Raw genomic sequence first — 21,765 nt, forward strand, 5'->3', positions numbered from 1 at the left:
GCTCCTCGCAGTCTGTGTGTATCAAAAGCTCTCTTTTGCTGCAAGACCTTTGCACCCGCTTTTTCCCTCTTCCTGGTCAGTGTCTGTTCATCCTTTGGATCTGCAACCATTTCTGGCCCTGGGGAGACTTGCCCTCACTGCCCCCTAGGTAAGATTCCCCAACAACAAACTTTCTTTCTTTTCTTTTCTTTTTTTTTTTTTTACACCTGTCTGCTGCAGTGTTTTAAAGATTTTTAAGTTTATTTATTTTGAGAAAGAGAGAGATTGAGGAAGGGGCAGAGAGAGGGAGAGAGAGAATCCCAAGCAGGGATTGTGCTGTCAGCACAGAGCCCGACCTGGGGCTAGAACTCACAAACTATGAGATACTGACCTGAGCCAAGATCAAGAGTCAGACGCTAAACCAACTGAGCCATCCGGGCCACACACTCCCGCCCTGCCCCGTTGCAATTTTATGCTTGTTTGTGGGGTGATGCAACTAGTGTCTGTCTTCCCCATTTGACTGTCCGTTCCACAGGGCAGGAATCATCACCATGGGGTTTCCCAGTGGGTGAAGGAATGGCTGCCTATTATACTAAATCATTCCGGGGAAGAACTTACTTGTTTGATATAATTCACAACCTCTTTTGGAGAAGAAATGATCATTTTTGAAAAAAGCGGGCAATTTTCTGGTCCATTTCAATGAAAGTTAGCCCTCTTCTGGGAAGCCCACTCGTGTTCAGGAACCGAATATTTTTTTTAATATTTATTTATTTTTTTAAAACTTAAAAAAATTTTTTTTAACGTTTATTTATTTTTGAGACAGAGAGAGACAGAGCATGAATGGGGGAGGGTCAGAGAGAGAGGGAGACACAGAATCTGAAACAGGCTCCAGGCTCTGAGTTGTCAGCACAGAGCCGGACGCGGGGCTCGAACTCACGGAGTGCGAGATCATGACCTGAGCCAAAGTCGGACACCCAACCGACTGAGCCGCCCAGGCGCCCCAGATGTTTATTTATTTTTAAGAGAGAGAGAGAGAGAGAGATCACAAGCGGGGGAGGTGCAGAGAGAGAGGGTGGGTACAGAGGATCGGAAGCAGGCTCCTGCTGACAGTAGAGAGCCTGATGCAGGGCTCAAACTCACGAACCCTGAGATCATGACCTGATCTGAAGTTGGACGCTTAATGGACTGAGCCACCCAGGCGCCCCAGGAACCGAATAATTCAAAAAAAATTTTTTTAATGTTTATTTATTTTTCAGGGAGACAGAGACAGACTGTGAGTGGGGGAGGGACACAGAGAGAGGGAGACACATAATCTATAGCAGGCTCCAGGCTCTGAGCTGTCAGCACAGAGCCCAATGTGGAGCTCGAACTCACAAACTGTGAGATCATGACCTGAGTCGAAGTCGGACGCTTAACCAACTGAGCCACCCAGGAGCCCCGGAACCGAATAATTTTTAACCAGACATTTCTTTATTGGACCTTCGCATTTTTTTCTTTTCTTTTCTTTCTTTTTTTTTTTTTTTTTTTGTTTTGTTTTGTTTTGTTAGATATCAAGAAGAAATTGTCTTAGTGGTCTTTTCTGGCATAAAGTTTGAATAAAAACTTTGAAACGAGTATATAGCCAAAATGTGTTTTTGTTAATGATATAGAAGCATACCCAATGATTATTTTCGAGAAACCGGAATTTCAAGGCCTTTCAATTTAGCAGTGCTGGAATTTTTCAGGATCAGAGTGAGTGACACGCCCCTTAGTCTCCCACACCATAGCGACCCCTGGTGCCCATAGTCCAGATTCGGAGGACCACAGCGGGGAGGGGCAAAGACTACAACTCCCATAAGGCCCAGGGATTATAATGGCGTCACCACGGAGCGCGGGCTGGTCTTCAAAATGCGCAGCTCTTCCATTGGTGGGTTGTTGCAAACGCCTGCGCAGCTGGCGCAGTTCCGCCCCCGCCGTCTCCGGACCCTGTTACGTGCCTGTGCCGCCCGAGCGGCCCTGGGATAGCGATGGAGACGCCCGGCGCATCAACCAGGGCCCTGCTGCTCCCTGCCGCGTCCGGGCCCCGGAGGAAGCGCGCGGCAGGGGAGTCGCTTGCGACGAGCAAGCAACGGGTCCTGGACGAAGAAGAGTACATCGAGGTAAGACCTCGATGAAGACGCTAGCGAATTCTAGGTCCCTTCCCCGCCTCGCGCTCTTCTCGGGCCCCTCCTCTCGGGTCGTGGCAGTCTCGTCCCCTCGCGGAGGTGGAGCCACTTGAGTCCGTGCTTTTGGGGTGTGGGCAGTCGGAGAGCCAAATAAGTACAGTTCAGAGTGAGGTGTCTTGATGGGGGAGGCACTAGTAGTGTTGCTAGAGGAGAGTGGGGGCGGTTTATTAAAGTAGGAATGTGGAAGGATGGTAGCAAAGAGGACTTTCTAACAGAGCTGTTTGTTTTTGGGAGGCCTCTGGGACAGGCAGGTGGCATTAGTGGACAGCTAGGTGCACAGACGTGCAGCCAGGAGCAAGGTCTGCCTGGAGGTACAGATTTGGGAATCTCAACCAGTGCTGCTGGTGGGGGTGACAGGCTGAAGTCATCCAGGTAAAGGGTTCAGATTGGAAATAGGAGGTTACAGGTGGAATGAAGGTGGCAACACCCACCTTGGTCCAGCTAGTGTGGAGGTGGAGCCAGTAAAGGAGAATGAGAGTGACCAGTGAAGGGAGAGAGAAGGGTTTCATAGAAATCAGGTGAACGTTTAGTAATGTTAGGTGTTGCAGAAGATCGCAAGGTATGCTCATCGTCATTGGAAAGTGCAGGTAACCTCAGAAGATCGTTGGGTTGGACAGAGGTTGGGGGCATCAGCAAGGACCTTAGCATGTACATTGGTAGACGGAGAGGCAGGTGTGAACTATGACTTTTATTCTGACTTCTGACAGGGCCTCCAGACAGTCATCCAGAGGGACTTCTTTCCTGATGTAGAAAAGCTGCAGGCCCAGAAAGAGTACCTGGAAGCTGAGGAGAATGGAGACCTGGAGCGGATGCGTCAGATTGCCATCAAGTTTGGCTCTGCGCTGGGCAAGATGTCCCGAGAGCCCCCACCGCCCTGTAAGAGCAACAGTGGGTGGCTGAGAGGGGAACTCCTGCTGAGCCGATGCCTTGGACTGGCTCTAATCCCTACCCCCTTCCTTCTAGATGTGACTCCAGCCACATTTGAAACCCCTGATGTGCACACAGGCACCGGAATGGTGGGCAACAAGCCCCGGGGCCGGGGCCGAGGCCTGGAAGATGGCGATGGTGAGTGAGCAGCTGGGTTTGTCTAGAGTCTTATCCTATGTGGCCCTGAGGGGCTGGTTCAGAGGCAGATCACATCTTGTCCCTGAGGGCTCTGTTTGCTTACATGGCAACCCATGGCGCCAAAGAGCACTGGTCTAGGAGACAGAAGATCTGGGTCCAGCTCCCAAACACAGGGCAGTTCTCTGAGCCTCTGGTCCTCCTCTGTGGAATGGAAATCTTGCCACCTCTCTCACCAGCCTGCTCACTGTGTGCCAGCCCCTGCCCAGTGGGCTTCATGGGCCTTGGAGGGCCCCTTTTCTGCTGTCTCCTTACAGTGCCTCAGGGCCTCTGCACTTGTGTCTTCAGAGTTAGTCTCTTCCCCTGGATAGCTGCACATCTCACACCTTCTCTCCCCTCAGGTCTCTGCTCAGATGTTACCCGTTCAGGGAAACCTTTCCTGACCACTGTGGTGTCCCGCCCGCCCCCCCCCTCCCCGGCCACAACGTGAAGTTACATCACCTTTCATGCATGCTGCCTTCCTGCTTGGCTTTGTTTTCTCACTGCAGGACATGGCACTTAAAAAGGCATTTCTCTACATATTGCTTCTTCTCTCCACAAGAGCTTCTTTGTCTCACCTCTGTGTGTATACTTTGTATCCAGAACAGTACTCGGTGTGTTGTGGGAATAGAACAAATGAAAGAGTTGTCTTCCTCAGTGCATGTATTGGGGATCGTGACATGTTCCAACTTTATGAGGGATTTTTTTCTAGGAAAGAGCATTTTGAGTCCTGTTGGACACGACTATACTACGTACTACAGGACTTTCTCATGATCAGTTGATTATTTTGTTCTTAGTAGAACATCAGTGCTCAGACAGATAAGATGCTGTTCTTTACCAGGTTCTAGTGTGCAGTGTGTTGTGTGTCTACACGGACAAAATATTTTCTGCTTCAAAATCCAGCTCTTTGTGGGGCCCTGGGTGGCTCAGTCAGTTATGTATCCGACTTGGGCTCAGGTCATGATCTCTCGGTTTGTGAGTTCAAGCCCCACATCGGGCTCTGTGCTGACAGCTTGGAGCCTGGAACCTGCTTCGGATTCTGTGTCTCCCTCTCTCTCTGCCCCTCCCCTGCTCGTGTTCTGTCTTTCTCTCTCTCAAAAAAATAAATAAAATGTTAAAAAAAAATTTTTTTTTAAGTCTACTTCTTTGTGCCCTTACCATGGTTTGTCATGTTGTGTCCTTGGAGTTTGATTCTCTACTGCAACATGGCAGATGCATCACAGGCAATTTGCAGATTCCTTTTCCTTAAATACGTGTTGTCAGTATAAGAATCATTTCGGTGACCTAAGTGGTAGGTACCATTATCATTCACATTCACAGGTGAGGAAGCCTAGACTCAGGAAAGGAGGTCTCAGGGCTTGTTGGTGGTGGAATGGGGTTTGAGTTCTCTTTCTGCCCCTGGGTCTTGAGCTTTTAACCACTGTACTTTGTGCAGTCTAGGAGTCTGTGTGTGGTCAGGACTCAGCAGAATGGGAGACAAAGCTCTCCACCTAATGGGCCTGCTGAAGTGTGTACCACTGTGCACAGTGCGATGGGACCACCTCAGTAGGGGTGCCCCTTTCTACGGCGGTGGGAGGGGCGGCTGGAGTCGCGGCCCAGTGTCTGTGAGGCCCCATGTAGAGTACTGGATCATACGGGGTTCCTGCCATCAAAGCCTGCTAGCAGGTTAGGGGGCTTAGGTGACAAACCATCCACCTGTAGCACAGATACCAGGAAGGGAGGAGCAGGCAGGGTAAGAAAACCCAGGGATGGAGGGAGAGCTTGGAGCTCTGAAGGTGGATCCTACCGGATCGGCACAATTTTGGCAGGGCGGGACCTGACTGTGACCACCTGCCTTTTCTGTAGCCCCTGGATGTCGCTCTTCTGGTCTGAGTCAGACATAACATTTCACCTGACATCCAGCAGTTGAGGAGAGCCCCTGAGTGCTCCCTGGGCAGTTGGCGGGGGGAGAGGGGGGTTGATTCTGCCCCTAGGAGGGGAGTTGTCTGATGGTGTGGGCTCTCATCAACAGACCCACAACCAGGGTGAGGGTTCCATCTCTGCTTATGAGGTAGCCTGGTTCCTGAGATCTTGTGACTGCAAAGCAGTGTTGATGCTGTTTGTGATTCTGTGTCATCCCACCTATGCTCCTGAGCAGGAGAGGCTGGAGAGGAGGAGGAGAAGGAGCCCCTGCCCAGCCTGGATGTCTTCCTGAGCCGGTACACAAGTGAGGACAATGCTTCCTTCCAGGAGATCATGGAGGTGGCCAAGGAGAAGAGCCGGGCACGCCATACATGGCTCTACCAGGCCGAGGAGGAGTTTGAGAAGGTGTCTTTGGGTACAGGGGCACAGGCATCCTCTGTCAGGATGGAGGGAGTCCTGGGGCCAGGGGCACAGTGCCTGGGCACCTCTCTGACCCTCACTTTTCCCCTGTGATGCAGAGGCAGAAAGATAATCTTGCACTTCCGTCGGCAGAGCACCAAGCCATTGAGAGCAGCCAGGCCGGTGTGGAGACCTGGAAGTACAAGGCCAAGAACTCCCTGATGTACTACCCAGAGGGTGAGCAGGCAGGGCTGGCAGGTGGCGTGGCATGGGACAGTGTGTTTGGATCTGGCCTTAGGGTGTGTGTGGGGGTCTTTGCTCCCTAGCATACTGGGCCTCGGAGGTGCCCTGGTCTGTCTCGGGGCAGAGGAGCCTCTGTGTTGTCAGTGAGGGAGTGAGGCCGTCCCCTGCTTTACTAGGCCCCGTGCTTCTGTTCACTGGGGAATGACTTAGTCTCTACCTCAAGCCTTGAGTGCAGGGCAATAATGGGGACCCCCCACCCCCTCTGACACCGCTGCCATCTTGTCTCCACCTGCCAGGTGTCCCTGATGAAGAACAGCTGTTTAAGAAGCCAAGGCAGGTGGTGCATAAGAATACTCGCTTCCTCAGGGACCCCTTCAGCCAGGCCCTGAGCAGGTCCCAGCTGCAGCAGGCCGCCGCCCTCAATGCCCAGGTGAGTGGCAGGGGCTGGATGTGGGCACAACCTCTCTGATCTTGGCTGCCTTCATTAAATTAGTACCGTTCTTGGGTTTGGCAGAGACTAGCAGCGTGGGAGTATTTGGAGCTCCTGTGCGGCAGGGTCCTGAGCCTTTTCTCGACTGTATGGGCTTCTACTGGGGCCAGAGATGTGTGGTGGGTCAGTTCTGCCCCTTGTCCCTGGAGGACAAGGACATGAGAGAAGAGACGCTGCTGGGAGCCAGTCCAGTCTGGCCAGACCCACACCTCTGTACCAGGCAGGGCAGGGGTAGGTGGGGTGCGCAGGCTGGGGCGCAGTGAGGCTTGGTGGGGCAGACAACAGGGGTTTCTGGGGCTGGGTGTCATGGTGCAGTGGTGACTCCAGGAGAGGGAGAGGCAGGAAGTGAGGAGACTGTTTTGTAAGCTTCTATAGGTACCTGTGGGAAAGAGGTCAGAGCACATGGGTGCCAGTGGTCAGTGTAGTTTCCTGGGGGGGGCCTAAGCTGGTAGTCCCCGAAAGCAGCTTTTGTGGGGTCTGGCCTGAGGCCAGAAGGAGGGGAAGCTTCTCTTCTGATACCTGCTCTGACAGGTCCTCAAAATCTTTGCAGGGGCCAGGGTCCTTCTCTCTCCAGCTGTTCCTGTGCATTTGCCCTTCAGCTAGCTGGGGGGAGCAGGCTTGGCTCCCCCTTAACACTGGTCTGTCTTGTTTGTTCCAGCACAAACAGGGCAAGGTGGGCCCTGACGGCAAAGAACTGATCCCCCAGGATTCCCCCCGAGTGGGCGGATTTGGATTTGTTGCAACCCCCTCTCCTGCCCCTGGTGAGTAGTGGACCCTCTGTCAAGCTGGCCCCCTGATAGGACTGCCTGTGGGGAGGTGGGCTGCTCAGTTGGCTCTTGGCACCCTTGACACTTCCCCGTGTCTGCCCTGTGCCTCATATGACTCAGAGACCCAGTGTCCCACCTGTGCAATGACAGGGCTGAATGGGGCCATGGGCGGGCTGGATTCTTAGGGAGACCTGATTTGAGATGTGTGAGTCCCAGCCCATTCAGCCGGGTAGTCTTCGTGACTTGCCCTGAGCTTAGCAGGACAGACTGGTTTTGCTGGGGACCAGGGGTGTCGGGGCTCTACTGGACAGACTGGCTGCGGCAAGCATGCTTAAGGGCACGGGGAGGCTGGGCAGGGGGAGGCTAAGTGTAGGGGCATAGGGAAGAAGCTCTGGGCTCCAGCCCTGCGTGACCTCACAAGGAGATTTATGAGACTTGGGGACAATCTCATGGTGCAGGTGGTGTCCTCCTGCTCTCCCGAGCATTGTCCTCTGTATTTTGGGCTGCTGGTTGCTGTGACATAGGCCAGGGTATATGGAGGCACTACAGGTTTGTGCAGGGTCCTGGGAGGTTTGGGTGCTCTGAAAGCCCCCAAGTGTCTCCCCACCTTGGGGTGGCATGCCATAGCAACTTCTAGGCGGCTCCCCTGGCCATGTGCTAGGATGGGGGCCTGGCTGACCCAGCCTGGCTTCTCTGGGGAGCCCCCTTCCCAGGCTAAGCCCCACAGCTCTAGGGGCCTGGGCTTGCCTTGGGCTCAAAGTAGCCTTGGCATTGTCATCTCAGAGGGCAGAGGTACCAGGTCCCAGAGTCCCAGGGAAGGAGAGTGGGCCAACTGCCAACCTTGGTGTATGTTAGCTGGGATGCTCATGGTGGGAACTGGCTGTTGTAGGAGAGAGGGCCCGGCAGGACCCCCACCCAGATCCCCTGGCCTGAGGTAACTGTGGGCCCTCTCCATCCACAGGTGTGAACGAGTCACCGCTGATGACCTGGGGGGAGGTTGAAAACACTCCCTTGAGAGTGGAAGGATCTGAGACCCCCTATGTGGACAGGACACCAGGGCCAGCCTTCAAGGTGGGTCATGGTGAGGGGAGCTCAGGTGCGACCCTGAGAGGGTATGTGGTCCTCTGAGAACTTGTAGCTCAACACACAGAGGATGAGCTAGCTCCCACTGGTCAGACTACAGCCTACTGAAGGGCCAAGCCATGCTCCAGGCTGCATACCTGCACAGGTACTGCACTTCAGAATAGGACCAGAGCACTAAGGACAGGTGTGGTTGGACGGAGGGACTCGGGTGTGAGGTCAGGGCACCAAAGCCATGGCCCTTTGAGTCTGCAGGACTGTGGACCGGGGAGGGCCCCAGAACCCCAGTGTTCTGTGGGATGTGGTTTGTGTCTTCAGGGGGTTGCGTGTTTACAGAGAGAGGACTCTGGTTACAGGAGAGCATGAATCAGGAGGCACTTGTTATTTAGAAGTTGTCAGAGTGGGGGAGTTATGAGGCCTGGAGCAGGTAGGGAAGGGAAGCTAAGTGCCAGATGGTTTGTACAGATGGGATGGCCTAGGATGGTGTGGGGCCCCAGAGAGGCTTTGGGAGGGCAGCGTGCTCTGGTCTGCACAGTTTGTTGGGGGAGCCGAGTGACATAGTTTAGAATGTGAAGGAAGAGAAGTCGCTGGAAGCTGGGAGCATGCTGTCCTGTTCTTGGGGTGCTGGGCCAACACTCCCAACGTGGAGTGCTAGGAGATCACAGGAGGCGGAGGTCAGTGATGTTGCAGAGGGCAAAGGGTGTGGGGTTACATCACGTGCCTTGAAACCCCAAAGAGTCAGACACAGAATTTGGGATTAATGTAGGTCTGTTGCATGGGGAGCTGGGTCACACATGGTCTTGAACTGGCCCCTCTAAACACTTGCAGTGGTCAGTTTGAAGTGCAACAGAAAAAGAGGTCTCATTCACTATAGCAGCAGAAATTTAGAACGACTAGCAATAATTAAGCTCTTGTAAAGAAACCACAGGCGAGTGCTGCAGACTTACGTAAGGAAAACTGCTGGAGCCTGCGGGCCCCACCAGGAGGCCTCCCTAGCATAGCTCCGCTCATTCTCCCCCGAGGATTTCTGAGAAGCAACGCATGTCTAGACAGAACGTGCGCAGAGGATTTTGGCCCCTTGGTTCTTAAACTTGCCTGGCACACAAGGATAACCAAGGAAAACTGAAGAGAGGAATGACAGGGAGGAGCGTGTGCCTGCAGGTGTTAAGGCATGCCACAGGTATAGGTGTGTCAGAAGTCTGCCCCTGGTCCTAGAGCCTATGGGGCAGTAGGGAAGAGATTCTGAACAAACCTCCGTCCAAATCAGAATTCAGGGTACACGAGAGACAACAGCTCAAATTGTGCTGAGTAGTAGAGTATGTGGAAATGAAGTTCTTGATACATAAATGGAACGAGTTCCTGGAAGCAGAAATATTAAGTGTATAAGTCAATGTAAAACACTTAGAAGAAAATAATAGTATTTAATCTGATTTTGAGGTAGGAAGGGTTAGATCTTAAGGGAAGTGAGGTTTAGATTATACTGTACGAAGTGATAAACTTAAATACAGCAAAAAAAAAAAAAAGAAAAAAAAAAGAACACGTAAGAGAAACTGAAAGCAAATAACTAAGAGGGAATTTGTATGGCATAGCTTAATGTAACTGATGTGGGTAAAACACTAAATAACGAACAAGCACTTTAATAGGAAAAAAGAGGCCAAGGATGCGTCTCGGGAAGTTCTGCAAAGAAATACAGAAGGTCAATAGATGTTAAACAGAAAGCTGTTTACTCTGGTAGTCACAGAGAAGCAGATTCAAAAAGACCCCTTTCTTTCCTAAAAGACTGTCAGAGGTTCATAAGTTGGCAATGCTGGCTTTTAGGGGTCCGTGAGGACAGGCAGGTGGGCAGTTCAGGCAAGCTTTTTGGGGGGCTTTTAGGAAGGTGGCAGTGGGTTGTGAGGATCATGGGGGCCACGAAAAGAGGCAGGTGCCCCACCAGCAAGGGACTGCCTGACTCGGTGGCAGGCTACCCACACACTTGCTGTCATGTAGATCTTGGAGCCGGGCCGCAGGGAACGGCTGGGGCTGAAGATGGCCAACGAGGCTGCCGCCAAGAACCGGGCCAAGAAGCAGGAAGCCTTGAGGAGAGTGACGGAGAACCTGGCCAGGTGAGGCGTGGCTGACCTGTGTGGGTGGGGGTCTCTCCCTGCTCCCACATGGCCCCACCCCCTGCATATGGATGCACAGTGTGCAGGGCAGGCCCAGGCGTTCTGTAGTGGGTCCTATAGCAGCTCCTCTGGTCCAGGGCATGGCCTGTTTGAACCAGGATGCAGGGCCCCTCTCCGTCTTTTCCTTCTTCAGCCTCCTCCTTGGCACAACCCTTAGAGACACCTTTGGGCCCCTTGTCCCGCTATGAGCTCCTGTCAGCCCTTTGGAAACAGGTGTATCATTCTCCTTGGAGAGAGTTGAGGTCCATCCTAGCCCCACAGCCAAGGGCAGCACTACCACTGAACCTTAAGTTTGACTACACTGCTGTGTGCCAGGCCACCTGGTATCCTCAGCCTGTAATGACCATGCATCTCCCATGTATCTTCCTGTGGGGCCATGGGAGGCCCTGCTGCGGTGGTGCCCACATGGGCCTAATGGTGCCTCATTCACCCACTTCTTCCATCCCAGCCTCACCCCCAAAGGCCTGAGCCCAGCCATGTCTCCAGCCCTGCAGCGCCTCGTGAGCAGGACGGCCAGCAAGTACACAGACCGGGCCCTGCGGGCCAGCTACACCCCATCTCCAGCACGCTCAACCCACCTCAAGACCCCAGCTGGTGGGCCCCAGACCCCCACGAGCACGCCGGCTCCTGGCTCTACAGCACGCACCCCCCTCAACCAAGATCCAGCCTCCATCACGGACAATCTGCTACAACTCCCTGCCCGGCGCAAAGCCTCAGACTTCTTCTAGGGCCAGGCCCGGGTCGGGCCTGTGGAAGCTTTGTGGAGCCTGCAGGGCAGTTGCCCACTCAGCAGAGGACTCCGGCCTTCTGGGGACCCAGGCCCGGGCCAGAAATGGTGACTGTCCCAGGAGCCACAGAAGAGATGCCGTGCCTCAACCAGACTGGTACAAAACTTGGCCCTCACAGCCCTTGGGGTGCATCCCACGGTCTTGTTCATACTCTTTTCTATCAACCGCCTGTCTGTTTTTATTTAGCTGTCATTAAAGAGCACCTAGCACCATCTGGCAGGCTTCTGTGTCCGGCCTGCTCTGCACGGCCCTTAGGCGGCCCTCGTGCCTACAGCACGGTCTCAGGACTGCAGGCCTTCCTGGAAGGAAGCTTCTGGGTGAGGTGACCCTTGGAAGACCAGGGTGTCTGGCCTTTCTTGCCACTATCTACATTTCTTTCTGTGGCACCCCCGAGGCTTGGAACCTGCCCTCTGGGCTGAGCTCACAGCACATTGGGCCCTGCCCCCCAAGTTCTTTCCCTTTGAGGGAAGTAGGGAATCCTTGAAAGTTTCCATGCCCCTCATGTTCTGCTGGGGCTCTGGGTCCAGGTCTCCAGCCTCCCCAGCCAGGCCCAGCCCTTGTGGTTTGCTGGTGACAGGGCTGCACAGGTCCTACGTGTCAGATGGCCCCTCACGTGAGGCACCTTCCCAGTGGCCTCAGCGTCACCTCCAAGTACCTGGTCTCCAGCTCAGATGGGGCAGGGCTGTCTCTGTCTTCCTGCCCTTCCATCTCCCAGTGCTCTAGGCGCTGCCTTCCATACGCTGCTGAGTCACTAGCAGGAGCCGTGGGTAACAGTAACCTGGGTCACCGTGTCAGAAGCAGTGGGGTCAGGTCCCATGCAGACCCCATAGCACCATGTGCACTACAGGCCACACTTGCCCATGACCCAGAGGGCTTTGGTGCCCAGGCCTCCTAGGGCTGCTTCACAGGGAGAGGGGGGACCCAAGCTGGCTCCCAGATGGGTCTCTTCGGGCCTCAGGTAGGGTCAGGTTGTGCCCTTCTAGGGGTTTGCACTGCCCAAGAAAGACAGCCTGGAATCTACTCAGACCACAGTCTTTCTCTTCTTGAGTGTGCCCAGCCCTGTACTGGCCGTTGTCTTGGGTTGTTCCGCATGGGTCCTGGCCGCCTCCATGAGTGCCATGTTCCCTGAAGGCTGGCGTGGGCTTGCTGCTTGCCTGGGCACCCACTAGCCTGTGCTCCTCAATTCCTGCCAGCTCCCAGGGGGCTGAACCCCAGCCAAGCCCTGCAACTCACCAGGGGGGTGGGACTGAACTCAGCAGGTGGATCCAGGACTGCCGGGGGGGGGGGGGGGGTCAGAAAAGTGTGGCCTTTGGTGCTTTTCCCCCACAGGGAAGGGTGGGCATGGGACAGAAAAGCATAGAGGCAGAAGTCTGAGTGGGATGTGAGTGAGATACAGAGGGAGATGCTGTCCAGGCAAGGCCACCTAAGGCCAAGCGCTGGTCCCCTTGAGCACTGGCTGGTGTGTGGGGTGGACGAGATGGGGTGGAGAGGGTGTGGGTGAGAGGTCTGGGCTGGGGCTATTCCAGCAGATGAAAGGGCACTCGAAGGGCTGAGGTCACTGGTCTCAATCACAGCCATGGAGGGAGCAGAGTACATGGAGAAAGGGGCTGTCTGAGGGAGCAGGATGGGGTCAGGGTCGGGTGGGCCGTGCTGTGCCTGAGCAGGAGAGACACGAGCAGCTGGCCAGCCTGGGAGGTGCTGGGCCCCGGGGTGGGTCAGAGGGAGACAGTGAGGACCTGGCAGTGGATTGCAGCTGAGGTCTTCTTGCCCACAGGGCCTCGCTGTAAGTCTGCCTGTGCACCCCTGTGCTGGAGACCCCCATGCCACAGGGAGGGTGGTTGCCTGAGTCCTAGAGAAAAAGACTCCTCAGGGGCCACTCTTGTGCATGTATACACTTTGTGGTTTATTTGGTGGTCAGTAATTAATGTTTTTGCTACTAAGTGCAAGAAAGCTAATAGAACATAATCAAAATAGTGGTTTAATTGACAGATTTTATTTGTTCCTTGCACCTGTGCCTTCTTCAGCTCCTACCTGCCTATTTAGTTTATGTGGGTGCACACCATGCACCACGCCCCCGGGGCCCTTAGCACCGCTAGGTGCTCGCTTTCCCCACCTCGGCTCCGGTGACATGATGATCTTTTGCCTTGGAGGTCTCAGCCAGCCTGTCCTCCACCCTGTCCTCATTCTCAGGCACCACCAGTAGCCGGTGCTGGGTTTTGGCCCCCAGCTTGTGGTCAGGCCGGTGTTCGGGCTGGTGCTCGGGGCGAGAGGCTGGCCGGGTGTCCAGTTTGCACTGGGTCCGGTACTTGCCCTCACCCTCCCTCTTGAAAGAGGCAGAAGACATGGCTTTGGGCTTGGGGGGCTGCAGCCATGAGTGGCTGAGGATCTCGTCAATGTGCAGTCGCCGGTTGACGTCCGGCTGCAGGATTCGGTAGATGAGGTCCTTGCACTCGCCCGTCAGGTTCTTGGAGCGGGGGAAGTCCACGCGGTGCTCCTTCTGGATGCGCAGCATCTTCTTGATGTCAGAGTCATTGTAGGGCATGGAGCCACAGACCATGATGTAGAGGATCACGCCCAGGCTCCAGATGTCGTACACCTTGGGCTGGTAGGGGATGCCCTGCAGCACCTCGGGCGCTGCATAAGCCGTCGACCCACAGAAGGTCTTGCTGAGGATGATGCGGCCACTGCCGTCCCGCGGGCAGCGCTTGGAGAAGCCAAAGTCAGAGAGCTTGATGTTGAAGTCCTTGTCGAGGAGGAGGTTCTCGCACTTGAGATCTCTGTGGACAACGTCCAGATCGTGGCAGTACTTGACAGCCGAGGAGAGCTGGCGGAACATCTTACGAGCCACGTCCTCGTGCAGCGCTCCCCGACACTTGATGAACTCAAGGAGGTCGCCCTGGACCCCGAGCTCCATGACGATGTAGATGCGGCCATCAGAGGTCTCAAAGATCTCGTACGTCTTGATGATGGAGCGGTGGTTGACGGTTGCCAGGATGTCCATCTCCCGAGGAAGGAATCTCTCCACAAAGTCGGTGGGTGTCTTCTTGCGGTCGATGATCTTGACCGCCACGTTGAACTTGAGGCGCTCAGAGTAGGCAGATTTGACTTTTGCATATGAGCCCTTACCAAGATTGATGCCCACGATGTAACCTTTCTTCCTTAGGACCACGGCATCGTCCATGGTGCCAGGTGTGGCTGGCGCCACTGCGCTCTACATCCCCTCCCCACGTGGGCCAGTGGGCATTGTCCTCATTTACACTGTGAGGAGCTGTCTGGCTGGGCTGGGCCTGGACTTGGAGGGGTGTAACGCTCAGCATTGTCTCTGCGTGACTTCAGCATGTGAAGTCATAAAGCCAGGCTGCCGGGAGTGGGGACTGAGTTGGGTGAAAACGGGGCCCCTGGAACCCTGGAAGCCAGGCTGGCCAAGCAGGAAGGAAGTCAGTACCCAGGACTGCGGTAACCCTCCCTGCTCCTCCTCTTCGCTGTGGCTTCCTTGTCATGAGTCAGGCCCAAGGGAGGGCTGCCCAGGCCAAGCCAGAGTGCCAGCCCCATGCCCATTTCCTTCCCCTGGCTGTGGGGACCGACACTGCATTGGTCCATGTCTCACTAGGGCCGATTTCCTGCAGCTTTTTGCAGGTATGAAAAAACCTTCTCTAGGGCTGGTATCCTTGGAATCGGTGGCGCCTGGGAGGGATGGCCCTGGTCTGGCCAGGCTGGCTGCTGTTCCTAGCCTTATGAATGAGAGCAGCTCCTGTTTTGGGTAGAAGGCTGGGGAGAAGAGTGCTATTGTGGCGGGCAGGGCCTGTGTGGGTGGGAAGGCAGGCAGAGCTCTGGGCCCCAGACTGACAAATGCATGTTCCGAGGGCTGGGGCGTGCATGGAGGATGGGCTGGGCCTTGGTCAGGTAGAGGAGGTGATGAGGCATCCAGGCAGGGAAGAGCCTGGGAGAGGTGAGGGCTTGTTCTGAGAATGGCTGAATCCCACAGTCTGGAGTGAGGTGGAGGAGAAGGAAAGTGGCCGCTTTGCCGTGAGTGGTGGGCAGTCATTGCAGGGCCTGGGGCCAGAAGAGCCATGACCCAAGTCACATTTCAAGATGGTCCTTGGCAGAGTGCAGAGAGAATGGGCTTCAGGGTAAGTGGAAGCCAGTGCCTTTGACCAGACAAGAGGAGGATGGACCAGGGTGGCCCTGTGGGGACTGGGTGCCAGAGAGAGACAAAGAGTCTGGTGCACTGGTCAGTGCATGGGCAGGGCCTTGGGTGGAGCTTTGCTGCTGGGGGTCCTGATAAGAGTAGGCACCTGGATGAGGAGGGGGTCCTGAATTTGTGAGGAGTGGGCATGATGTGGGCTGGTGCAACCCTGATGTAGCACCGTTTGCATCTCTAGAGCTGTTTTTTGCACCTGAAAGCAACATGAAAACCCTTTTGTTTTTGCTTTGGGAATTGGGGCATCCTATGTGTGTCTCCTTGGGTAGTTTGGAAGCCCTGCTACTTATCTGTTCTCCATCACAGGCATCCCGTGCCCACACATAGCTCACTGCCAGGGTGGGTGTGCCACGTGCTCATGTTCAGGGGGGGTGGGAGAGGATACCTGCCTCTATGTGGGTGGTTGGAGGGGAGGTGATGAAGGAGCCAGTGTGCAGCTGATCTACAGGGCCCTGCCAAGTTGATGAGGGGTAGGACGTGCCAGGCAGATGTGCCACCTTGGCCGGAGCACAGCCGTGTGGACATACCTGGGGCACGTGCGGAGCTCCCTGCATCTGGAGGTTTGTGTGGAAGATCTCAGGGGCAGGGCAGCCAGAGTCCAGATGCCAGCTAGGAGTGACTGCCTTCCAGCTGCCACGGCTTCCCTGAGGCCTGCTCCCAGCTCTTGGGAGCTCCTGTTACAGTAGCTTTAGCTTGAAGCCTGCTTCCTCCTGGGACGTCTTTGGTCACTCCTTTGCATCCCAGAAGGGGTTGGCTGTGAGGATTTGCAGGCCAGGACCCAGGAGCGTGACAGTCTCCCCTGCCTTTCTCCTGCACTCCCAAATGTGCTATCTGGGGGTACCCCCTGCATGTCTGCCTTTTTGGCTGACTCTACCAACCCACCCACTTTTCCTTGTTTTGTGGATCCTGCTCCCTCACACTCTGCCCTTGCCTGGGACAGTGTGACCTCTGCGGTTCTTGGGGACATGGTGGAGGAGGCACAAGCTGAGCTGCCGCGATGGCAAGCAGATGGCATCACCCAGCACATGCACGTGGAGGCAGGCATGGGAAGGGAATGGGAAGTGCTAGATCGGACCTGGGGCCTCCAGGGGTACTCCCAGCCTGCAGCCCTGCGCATGTGAGACCTGCAGACTCTGGGTAGGCCACTTCCCTCTGAGTTTCGGTTTCCTCTGTTTCTCCACTCACCCCATTGGCACTTGAGGATTGGTTCCGGATGCTGGAGTTCGCTGATGAAGCAGGCCCATGCTTTCCTGAAGCCCAGAGGACAGGGAGCTTCAGTGTCACACGAACAGCGCCAGTGCCCGGTGGTGGCTGTGCCATGACACGGGAACATGGGGCTGTGAGGAAGAAACTGGGGCTGGATTTGGGGAGGCTGGGAGGGCTGAGGTCTGAGGAGCTGGTCACATGGAGGAGGACAAGGACCTGCTAGAGTATGTGATAGTTTGAAGGGACACAGGGTGGCAGGGGTGTGCAGAGGCAGGAGGGAGTGCTGCAGACCATGGAGGCCATGGTGAAGGTCTTGATCGTAAAGCCTTGGGGAGGGTCACTGATGGGGTCTGAGCCAGGGCTGACCCCAGTGAGTTGAGCGGCTCACAGGTGTGGCCCCCTGGGAAGGGGTGGCCTTCAGTCACCTGGGCTGCCACTCTGTGCTGTGTGATTTCAGGTAGTTGCCCACCTTCTCTGAGCCGTCTCCCCACCTGTAAAGCATACAGTAGATGCTCCTTCCTGGGGCCCCTCCTGCCCAGGCTTGCCTTGTGGCTGGGCTGTAGTCAGTTGCTCCCAAGCCCTCGTGCTGCATATCATCCACTGCCTCCATGTGGCCACAGATGACCAAGCAGAGGAGGTCCATGAGCCACTCCTTAGGATGTCCCCACTCCAGCCAGCCCCATGTGCTCTGGAATTTTACTCCACCACCAGATGAGCTGTATGACTCTGGGTTCCTAGAGCCTCTGGGAAAAATTGGGTTGTTCCTCTGGTATTACCCAGGGCCTGTTCTGTGCCTGTACCTTGGCACTCACAGGCCTGCCCCAGAAGAGTTTATAGTGGAGCTGCCAAGTCCAGAAAGCTTTGTGGAGGCCACAGCCCCTCGGCTGATCCTGGAGACGTGGGCAAAGTCTGCAGGGATGCATCCACAAGCATGATGACGTCATGTGTGTGTTGTGGGTGTGAGTATGGGGGGGGGGGGGTGCTGGGAGGCCAAGAGGAGCCAGACCTGGGATGCCAAGGCCAAGCACTGAGATCCTGAGGGCAGTGGGATCCAGACTGTGTGCAGGAGGTGGCTGTAGCCACTGGAGAAGTGACAGGGCAGGTAGAGGTAGCTGAGCTGTGTGTTCCCATACACAGGAGCATGGAGATAGGAAGACAGAATGTGTGAAGGTGGCTGGAGGGTGGGGGGGCCAAGAGGAGAGATGGAGCGGATGTGGGGAGGGGTGCAGAGAGAGCAGGGCCAGGGCACTCACAGGACCTCACTTCTCCCGGGGCTTGGGGTTAGGGTCTTTCCAGGACAATGACATGGGCAGGGGAGGGGTAAGTCTGAAGACTCTTGTCCTCTTGATGTGTCAAACCTGCAGATCCACACGAGGTTGTCCAGAGTGAGTGCGGAACAGGCAGGGAAAGGGGCTGCCGTGGCTGAAGTGAGAAGAGCCTGAGAATGACATGGGTGGGCCTCACAGGACACAGTAGCCAGTGGTGCTAAACGCTGGCCTCCTCTCTCTACAGGACACCTATGGCCATAGGGGACAGGACTGCATTGTGAGCACACTTGTCCTCTCTCCTCACCAATGTCTGCTTCTCCACTCTGGCATGGATCATCAACCCTGGGGGCAGGCTGGGGACTAGAAGGGAAAGAGAGGTAATCAAGGCCATACAGTGACTGTGGGACAGGCAGGCTGGGTGGCACTGGGCCATCCAGTGCCCCACCCCCCACCACTTCCTCTGGGCAGGGAGAATGACCAGGGGCAGATGACTCAGGGCAGGTCCAGAACTGGATGCTGGTTGGCCATGGCTAGTAGACAGAGCAGAAGAAACGAGTTGCCTAGCAGGGTGGGGAGCTCAAGAGGGGTTGAGAGCCTGGTTCACCTGCTCCCTGCAGGGCACTTCCCCACCGGCAGCCTTGAGGAGGCAGTGGCACTGGGGTGCTGAGGGCCCGGACCCTCAGCCCCAACTGCAGACGGAGCCCTCTGCCTCCCGCTCCTCTGCTGCAGGCAGCCACCTTGCCCTTCGTTATCCTGTCCTCTCTGTGCCCCCTCCCCCTCCTCAGCACCGTGCTCATGGCCTCCCTCTTGAAGTAGCATCTTCCTCGCCCAGCTCTTTGCTCTGGTCCAGAGCCTGAGGTCACAGTTGGGGCTGGGCACACTGGGATTTATTTTCCCAAACTGGAGGTGAAGTGCAGTGTGATCTGAGAGTGGGGAGCTGGCGGGGGTGGGGTGGGGGGAGTGCAGGATCCTCTCCCTGGATGACTGCAGTCAGCCGGGGCAAAGACATCCACTTTGGGGTTTGCACTAATATTTATTGTTTTTTTAGCCATGTGGGTTACCAAGTTCAAAGGGAAGGAGAAGGAACTGATGAAAATAGTGGCTCATCCAGGACAGTTTTCCTTCTTTGGCTTGTCCCTTGGCTTCTTTGGAGCTCAGGCTCAAAGCCATGAGCTCTGCATCATTCCCTGCCAGTCCCCTGGGCCGAGAGAGGCTCGCTAGGTGTGTGTCTCTGGAGGCCGTGAGGGAACCCCCTCCTCTGTTTCCCTGCTTTGCAGCTCGCCATTAAGGCCTGTGGGATCTGACTGCCTTGACACCCGCATTTGCATCGTCTCCTCATCAGGTTTTGACTTGGACTGCATCTCAGGCCGTGTCTCGGACCGTGCTTCCTCCTGGAGCTCCAGCTTGGTGGCTGGGGTATCAGGAGTATCAGGGGTCCACGAGGGCTCAGCACCCCGGGAGCTCTCCCCCTCCTCGTTGATGACTCCAGAGGACAGGCCCTGTGCCTTGGGCTGCACCCAGCAGTGGCTGAGGATCTCATCGATGTGCAGCCGCCGGTTGATGTCCGGCTGTAGCAGGTGGTAGATGAGGTCTTTGCACTCGCCCGTCAGGTTCTTGGAGCGGGGGAAGTTGATGCGGTGCTCCTTCTGGATGCGCAGCATCTTCTTGATGTTGGAGTCATCGTAGGGCATGGAGCCACAGACCATGATGTAGAGGATCACACCCAGACTCCAGATGTCACACACCTTGGGCTGGTAGGGGATGCCCTGCAGCACCTCGGGTGCTGCATAAGCTGCTGACCCGCAGAAAGTCTTGCTTAGCATCAGTCGGCCACTGTCATCCCTCGGGCAGCGCTTGGAGAAGCCAAAGTCAGAGAGCTTGATGTTGAAGTCCTTGTCGAGGAGGATGTTCTCACACTTGAGATCTCGGTGGACAATATCCAAGTCATGGCAGTACTTGATGGCTGAGGAGAGCTGGTGGAACTTCTTGCGAGCATCATCCTCGTGCAGGGCTCCCCGGGTTTTGATGAACCCGAGGAGGTCGCCCTGGACCCCGAGCTCCATGATGATGTAGATGCGGCCATCAGAGGTCTCAAAGATCTCGTAGGTCCTGATAATGGAGCGGTGGTTTAGCGTGGCCAGAATCTCAATTTCCCGGGGAAGGAATTTCTCCAAGAAGTCCGTGGGGACTTTCTTGCGGTCGATGATCTTGACCGCCACGTTGAACTTCAGGCGCTCAGAGTAAGCTGACTTGACTTTTGCGTACGAGCCCTCTCCCAAATTTATCCCCAGGATGTAGCCTCGTCGCTTGAGGATGGAAGCGTCATCCATGGTGCCGGGAGCGCCCAGTGCCTCTGAGGCTGCCCTCTACATCCCTGCGGGACATGGGCCAGTGGCGTCCTTGTTTACACTGTGGACAGAGAGTCCTCTGGGCTGGCTGGGCCTGCTGTTCCTGCCTCCTAGAGGCCAAGACTCTGGGGTGGAATGTTGAGCATCGTCTCCCAGGTGACTTCAGTGGGTGAAGTCATAAAGGAGGAGTGCTCTGGGGGAATGAGGCTCTGGCCTGAGCCACTTGGACTTGGAACCCTGGAAGACCAGCCAGTGGGCTGAAACAGACCAATGGCCAGCGAAGAGTGGCCGTGCACTTGGCTGGGACCTGAGGTACAAGAGGGCTGTGGGGAACACATCAGTGTGCTGGTGCTTCCAAATCAGGAGCCAGACCTGCTTGTGGGGCTGATTATTGCCACATGAGGCATCCCAGGGAATCCAGGGCAAATGGTCCTATTAGTCTGCGTCCCAGAAGGAAAACTAAAGACATACTCAAGTTAAGGGCAGTTTGAAGAGTTTATAAATTCATCTTTCTTACAAAGGTGGGAACTGAGTGTAGGGTAACCCAAGGGTAGTAACAGACCCCTGGAAGGGAAGGTGGGTCACTGGAACCTGGGAAGAGTGTAGAGGACCACCTTGAGAGAGGCAGTGACCTCAGGTGGAAGCTGCAGTGACCCACAGGGAGGGAGCTAGGGAAAAATATCCCTGATCTCTTTTCCCTCCCTTCAGCTCTGGAGGTCCTTGGTGGTGTCTACACAGGAAATCTGCAGGCCATGTATGTGGGCCAAGGGTAGAGGTGGATCAGGATGGGCAAAAACTCCTGTGCAGTGACTGCAATTTCAGAGGCCAGGGTTTTGCCTTCTCCCTGCATAATTTCCCTGTCCTACTCTCTTCATCTGAACCTTTGCTGGCCTGCTTCTCCAACAGTGGCTCTGCAGGGGAACAACTGGCTGGGATATCTGCTCTTAGCTGTGAGTTGCCTCTCTGGGGTCTGCCTAGCTTGTAACCCTGGCTGGGCTCCCACGGCACATTAAAAGCTATGCCTGAATCCCTCTGAGTGCAGCAGCTGCTTCTGGGAATGGTCCATGAGGACAATGCAAGCAGCCAGGGCAGTGTTGGACACGGACCACTGCTTCTGCCAGCATGGGGGCCCCTCTGCTGTGACAGGCTCTTTGTCTAGCACCTGCTACAGGCTACAGCCCAAGAGAGCAGGAGCAGGCAGGTCTGGCCTAGCTTTGGGTTTAACCTTGGCCATATCCACTCAGAGGGAGTGGGTACCTCTCTCACTGAGTGACTCTGACTGTCATAGGCTGGAAACCTAGGACATTCAGGAGGATCATGCCTTGAAAGAGCTTGAGAGGACTGCTCCTGGGGAGTAAGTTGGTGGGGCTGGAGGTGGGCCAGGCTAAAATGGGTCCCCCTTTTTTCTGCTCCCATCTTCACCCTCTTCCCCAGCCCTGACACCCTGTGCCAGGCCTTGTGTGCATGGCTGGTGGTCCTTCCATTGGACAGCCTGCTCCTCTCCTACTGAGGACACTCCCATTTGCTGTGCCCTCTTCCACAGTCACTCTGTTCCCTAACAGGTGTGAGGTCAACACTGGAATCGTCTCCTGAGCCTTTCCTCTATGCAGACGTGGCCTGCTGT

General features: G+C 55.6%; 3 protein-coding genes across 3 annotated transcripts; 1 reads left to right on the plus strand and 2 right to left on the minus strand.

Moving 5' to 3' along the window:
• The first annotated feature begins 1,935 nt into the window (after positions 1–1,935).
• On the plus strand, positions 1,936–11,332 carry ESS2 (ess-2 splicing factor homolog). Its single transcript, XM_042910935.1, has 10 exons — positions 1,936–2,117; positions 2,891–3,059; positions 3,147–3,248; positions 5,422–5,591; positions 5,705–5,822; positions 6,125–6,258; positions 6,977–7,079; positions 8,047–8,156; positions 10,155–10,270; positions 10,779–11,332. Exons 1-10 carry the CDS (start codon positions 1,986–1,988, stop codon positions 11,056–11,058), a joined length of 1,434 nt encoding a protein of 477 aa, XP_042766869.1. The 5' UTR covers positions 1,936–1,985; the 3' UTR covers positions 11,059–11,332.
• A 1,759-nt stretch (positions 11,333–13,091) lies between these two features.
• On the minus strand, positions 13,092–14,429 carry TSSK2 (testis specific serine kinase 2). Its single transcript, XM_042911107.1, has one exon. It carries the CDS (start codon positions 14,297–14,299, stop codon positions 13,211–13,213), a length of 1,089 nt encoding a protein of 362 aa, XP_042767041.1. The 5' UTR covers positions 14,300–14,429; the 3' UTR covers positions 13,092–13,210.
• Positions 14,430–18,806: 4,377 nt separating this feature from the next.
• On the minus strand, positions 18,807–20,282 carry TSSK1B (testis specific serine kinase 1B). Its single transcript, XM_042911244.1, has one exon. It carries the CDS (start codon positions 20,121–20,123, stop codon positions 19,011–19,013), a length of 1,113 nt encoding a protein of 370 aa, XP_042767178.1. The 5' UTR covers positions 20,124–20,282; the 3' UTR covers positions 18,807–19,010.
• Positions 20,283–21,765: the final 1,483 nt, after the last annotated feature.

This window comes from Panthera leo, chromosome D3, assembly GCF_018350215.1.
Source record: "Panthera leo isolate Ple1 chromosome D3, P.leo_Ple1_pat1.1, whole genome shotgun sequence".
In the NCBI taxonomy this organism is placed as follows: Eukaryota; Metazoa; Chordata; class Mammalia; order Carnivora; family Felidae; genus Panthera; species Panthera leo.

Bases quoted from the DNA above. Each gene is read 5' to 3' on its own strand.
- TSSK2 (XM_042911107.1), bottom strand. From the start codon at position 14,299: ATGGACGATGCCGTGGTCCTAAGGAAGAAAGGTTACATCGTGGGCATC.
- TSSK1B (XM_042911244.1), bottom strand. From the start codon at position 20,123: ATGGATGACGCTTCCATCCTCAAGCGACGAGGCTACATCCTGGGGATA.
- ESS2 (XM_042910935.1), top strand. From the start codon at position 1,986: ATGGAGACGCCCGGCGCATCAACCAGGGCCCTGCTGCTCCCTGCCGCG. The intron at 5,592-5,704 runs GTGTCTTTGGGT...CCTGTGATGCAG, and splicing joins CCGAGGAGGAGTTTGAGAAG to AGGCAGAAAGATAATCTTGC. The intron at 8,157-10,154 runs GTGGGTCATGGT...GCTGTCATGTAG, and splicing joins CACCAGGGCCAGCCTTCAAG to ATCTTGGAGCCGGGCCGCAG.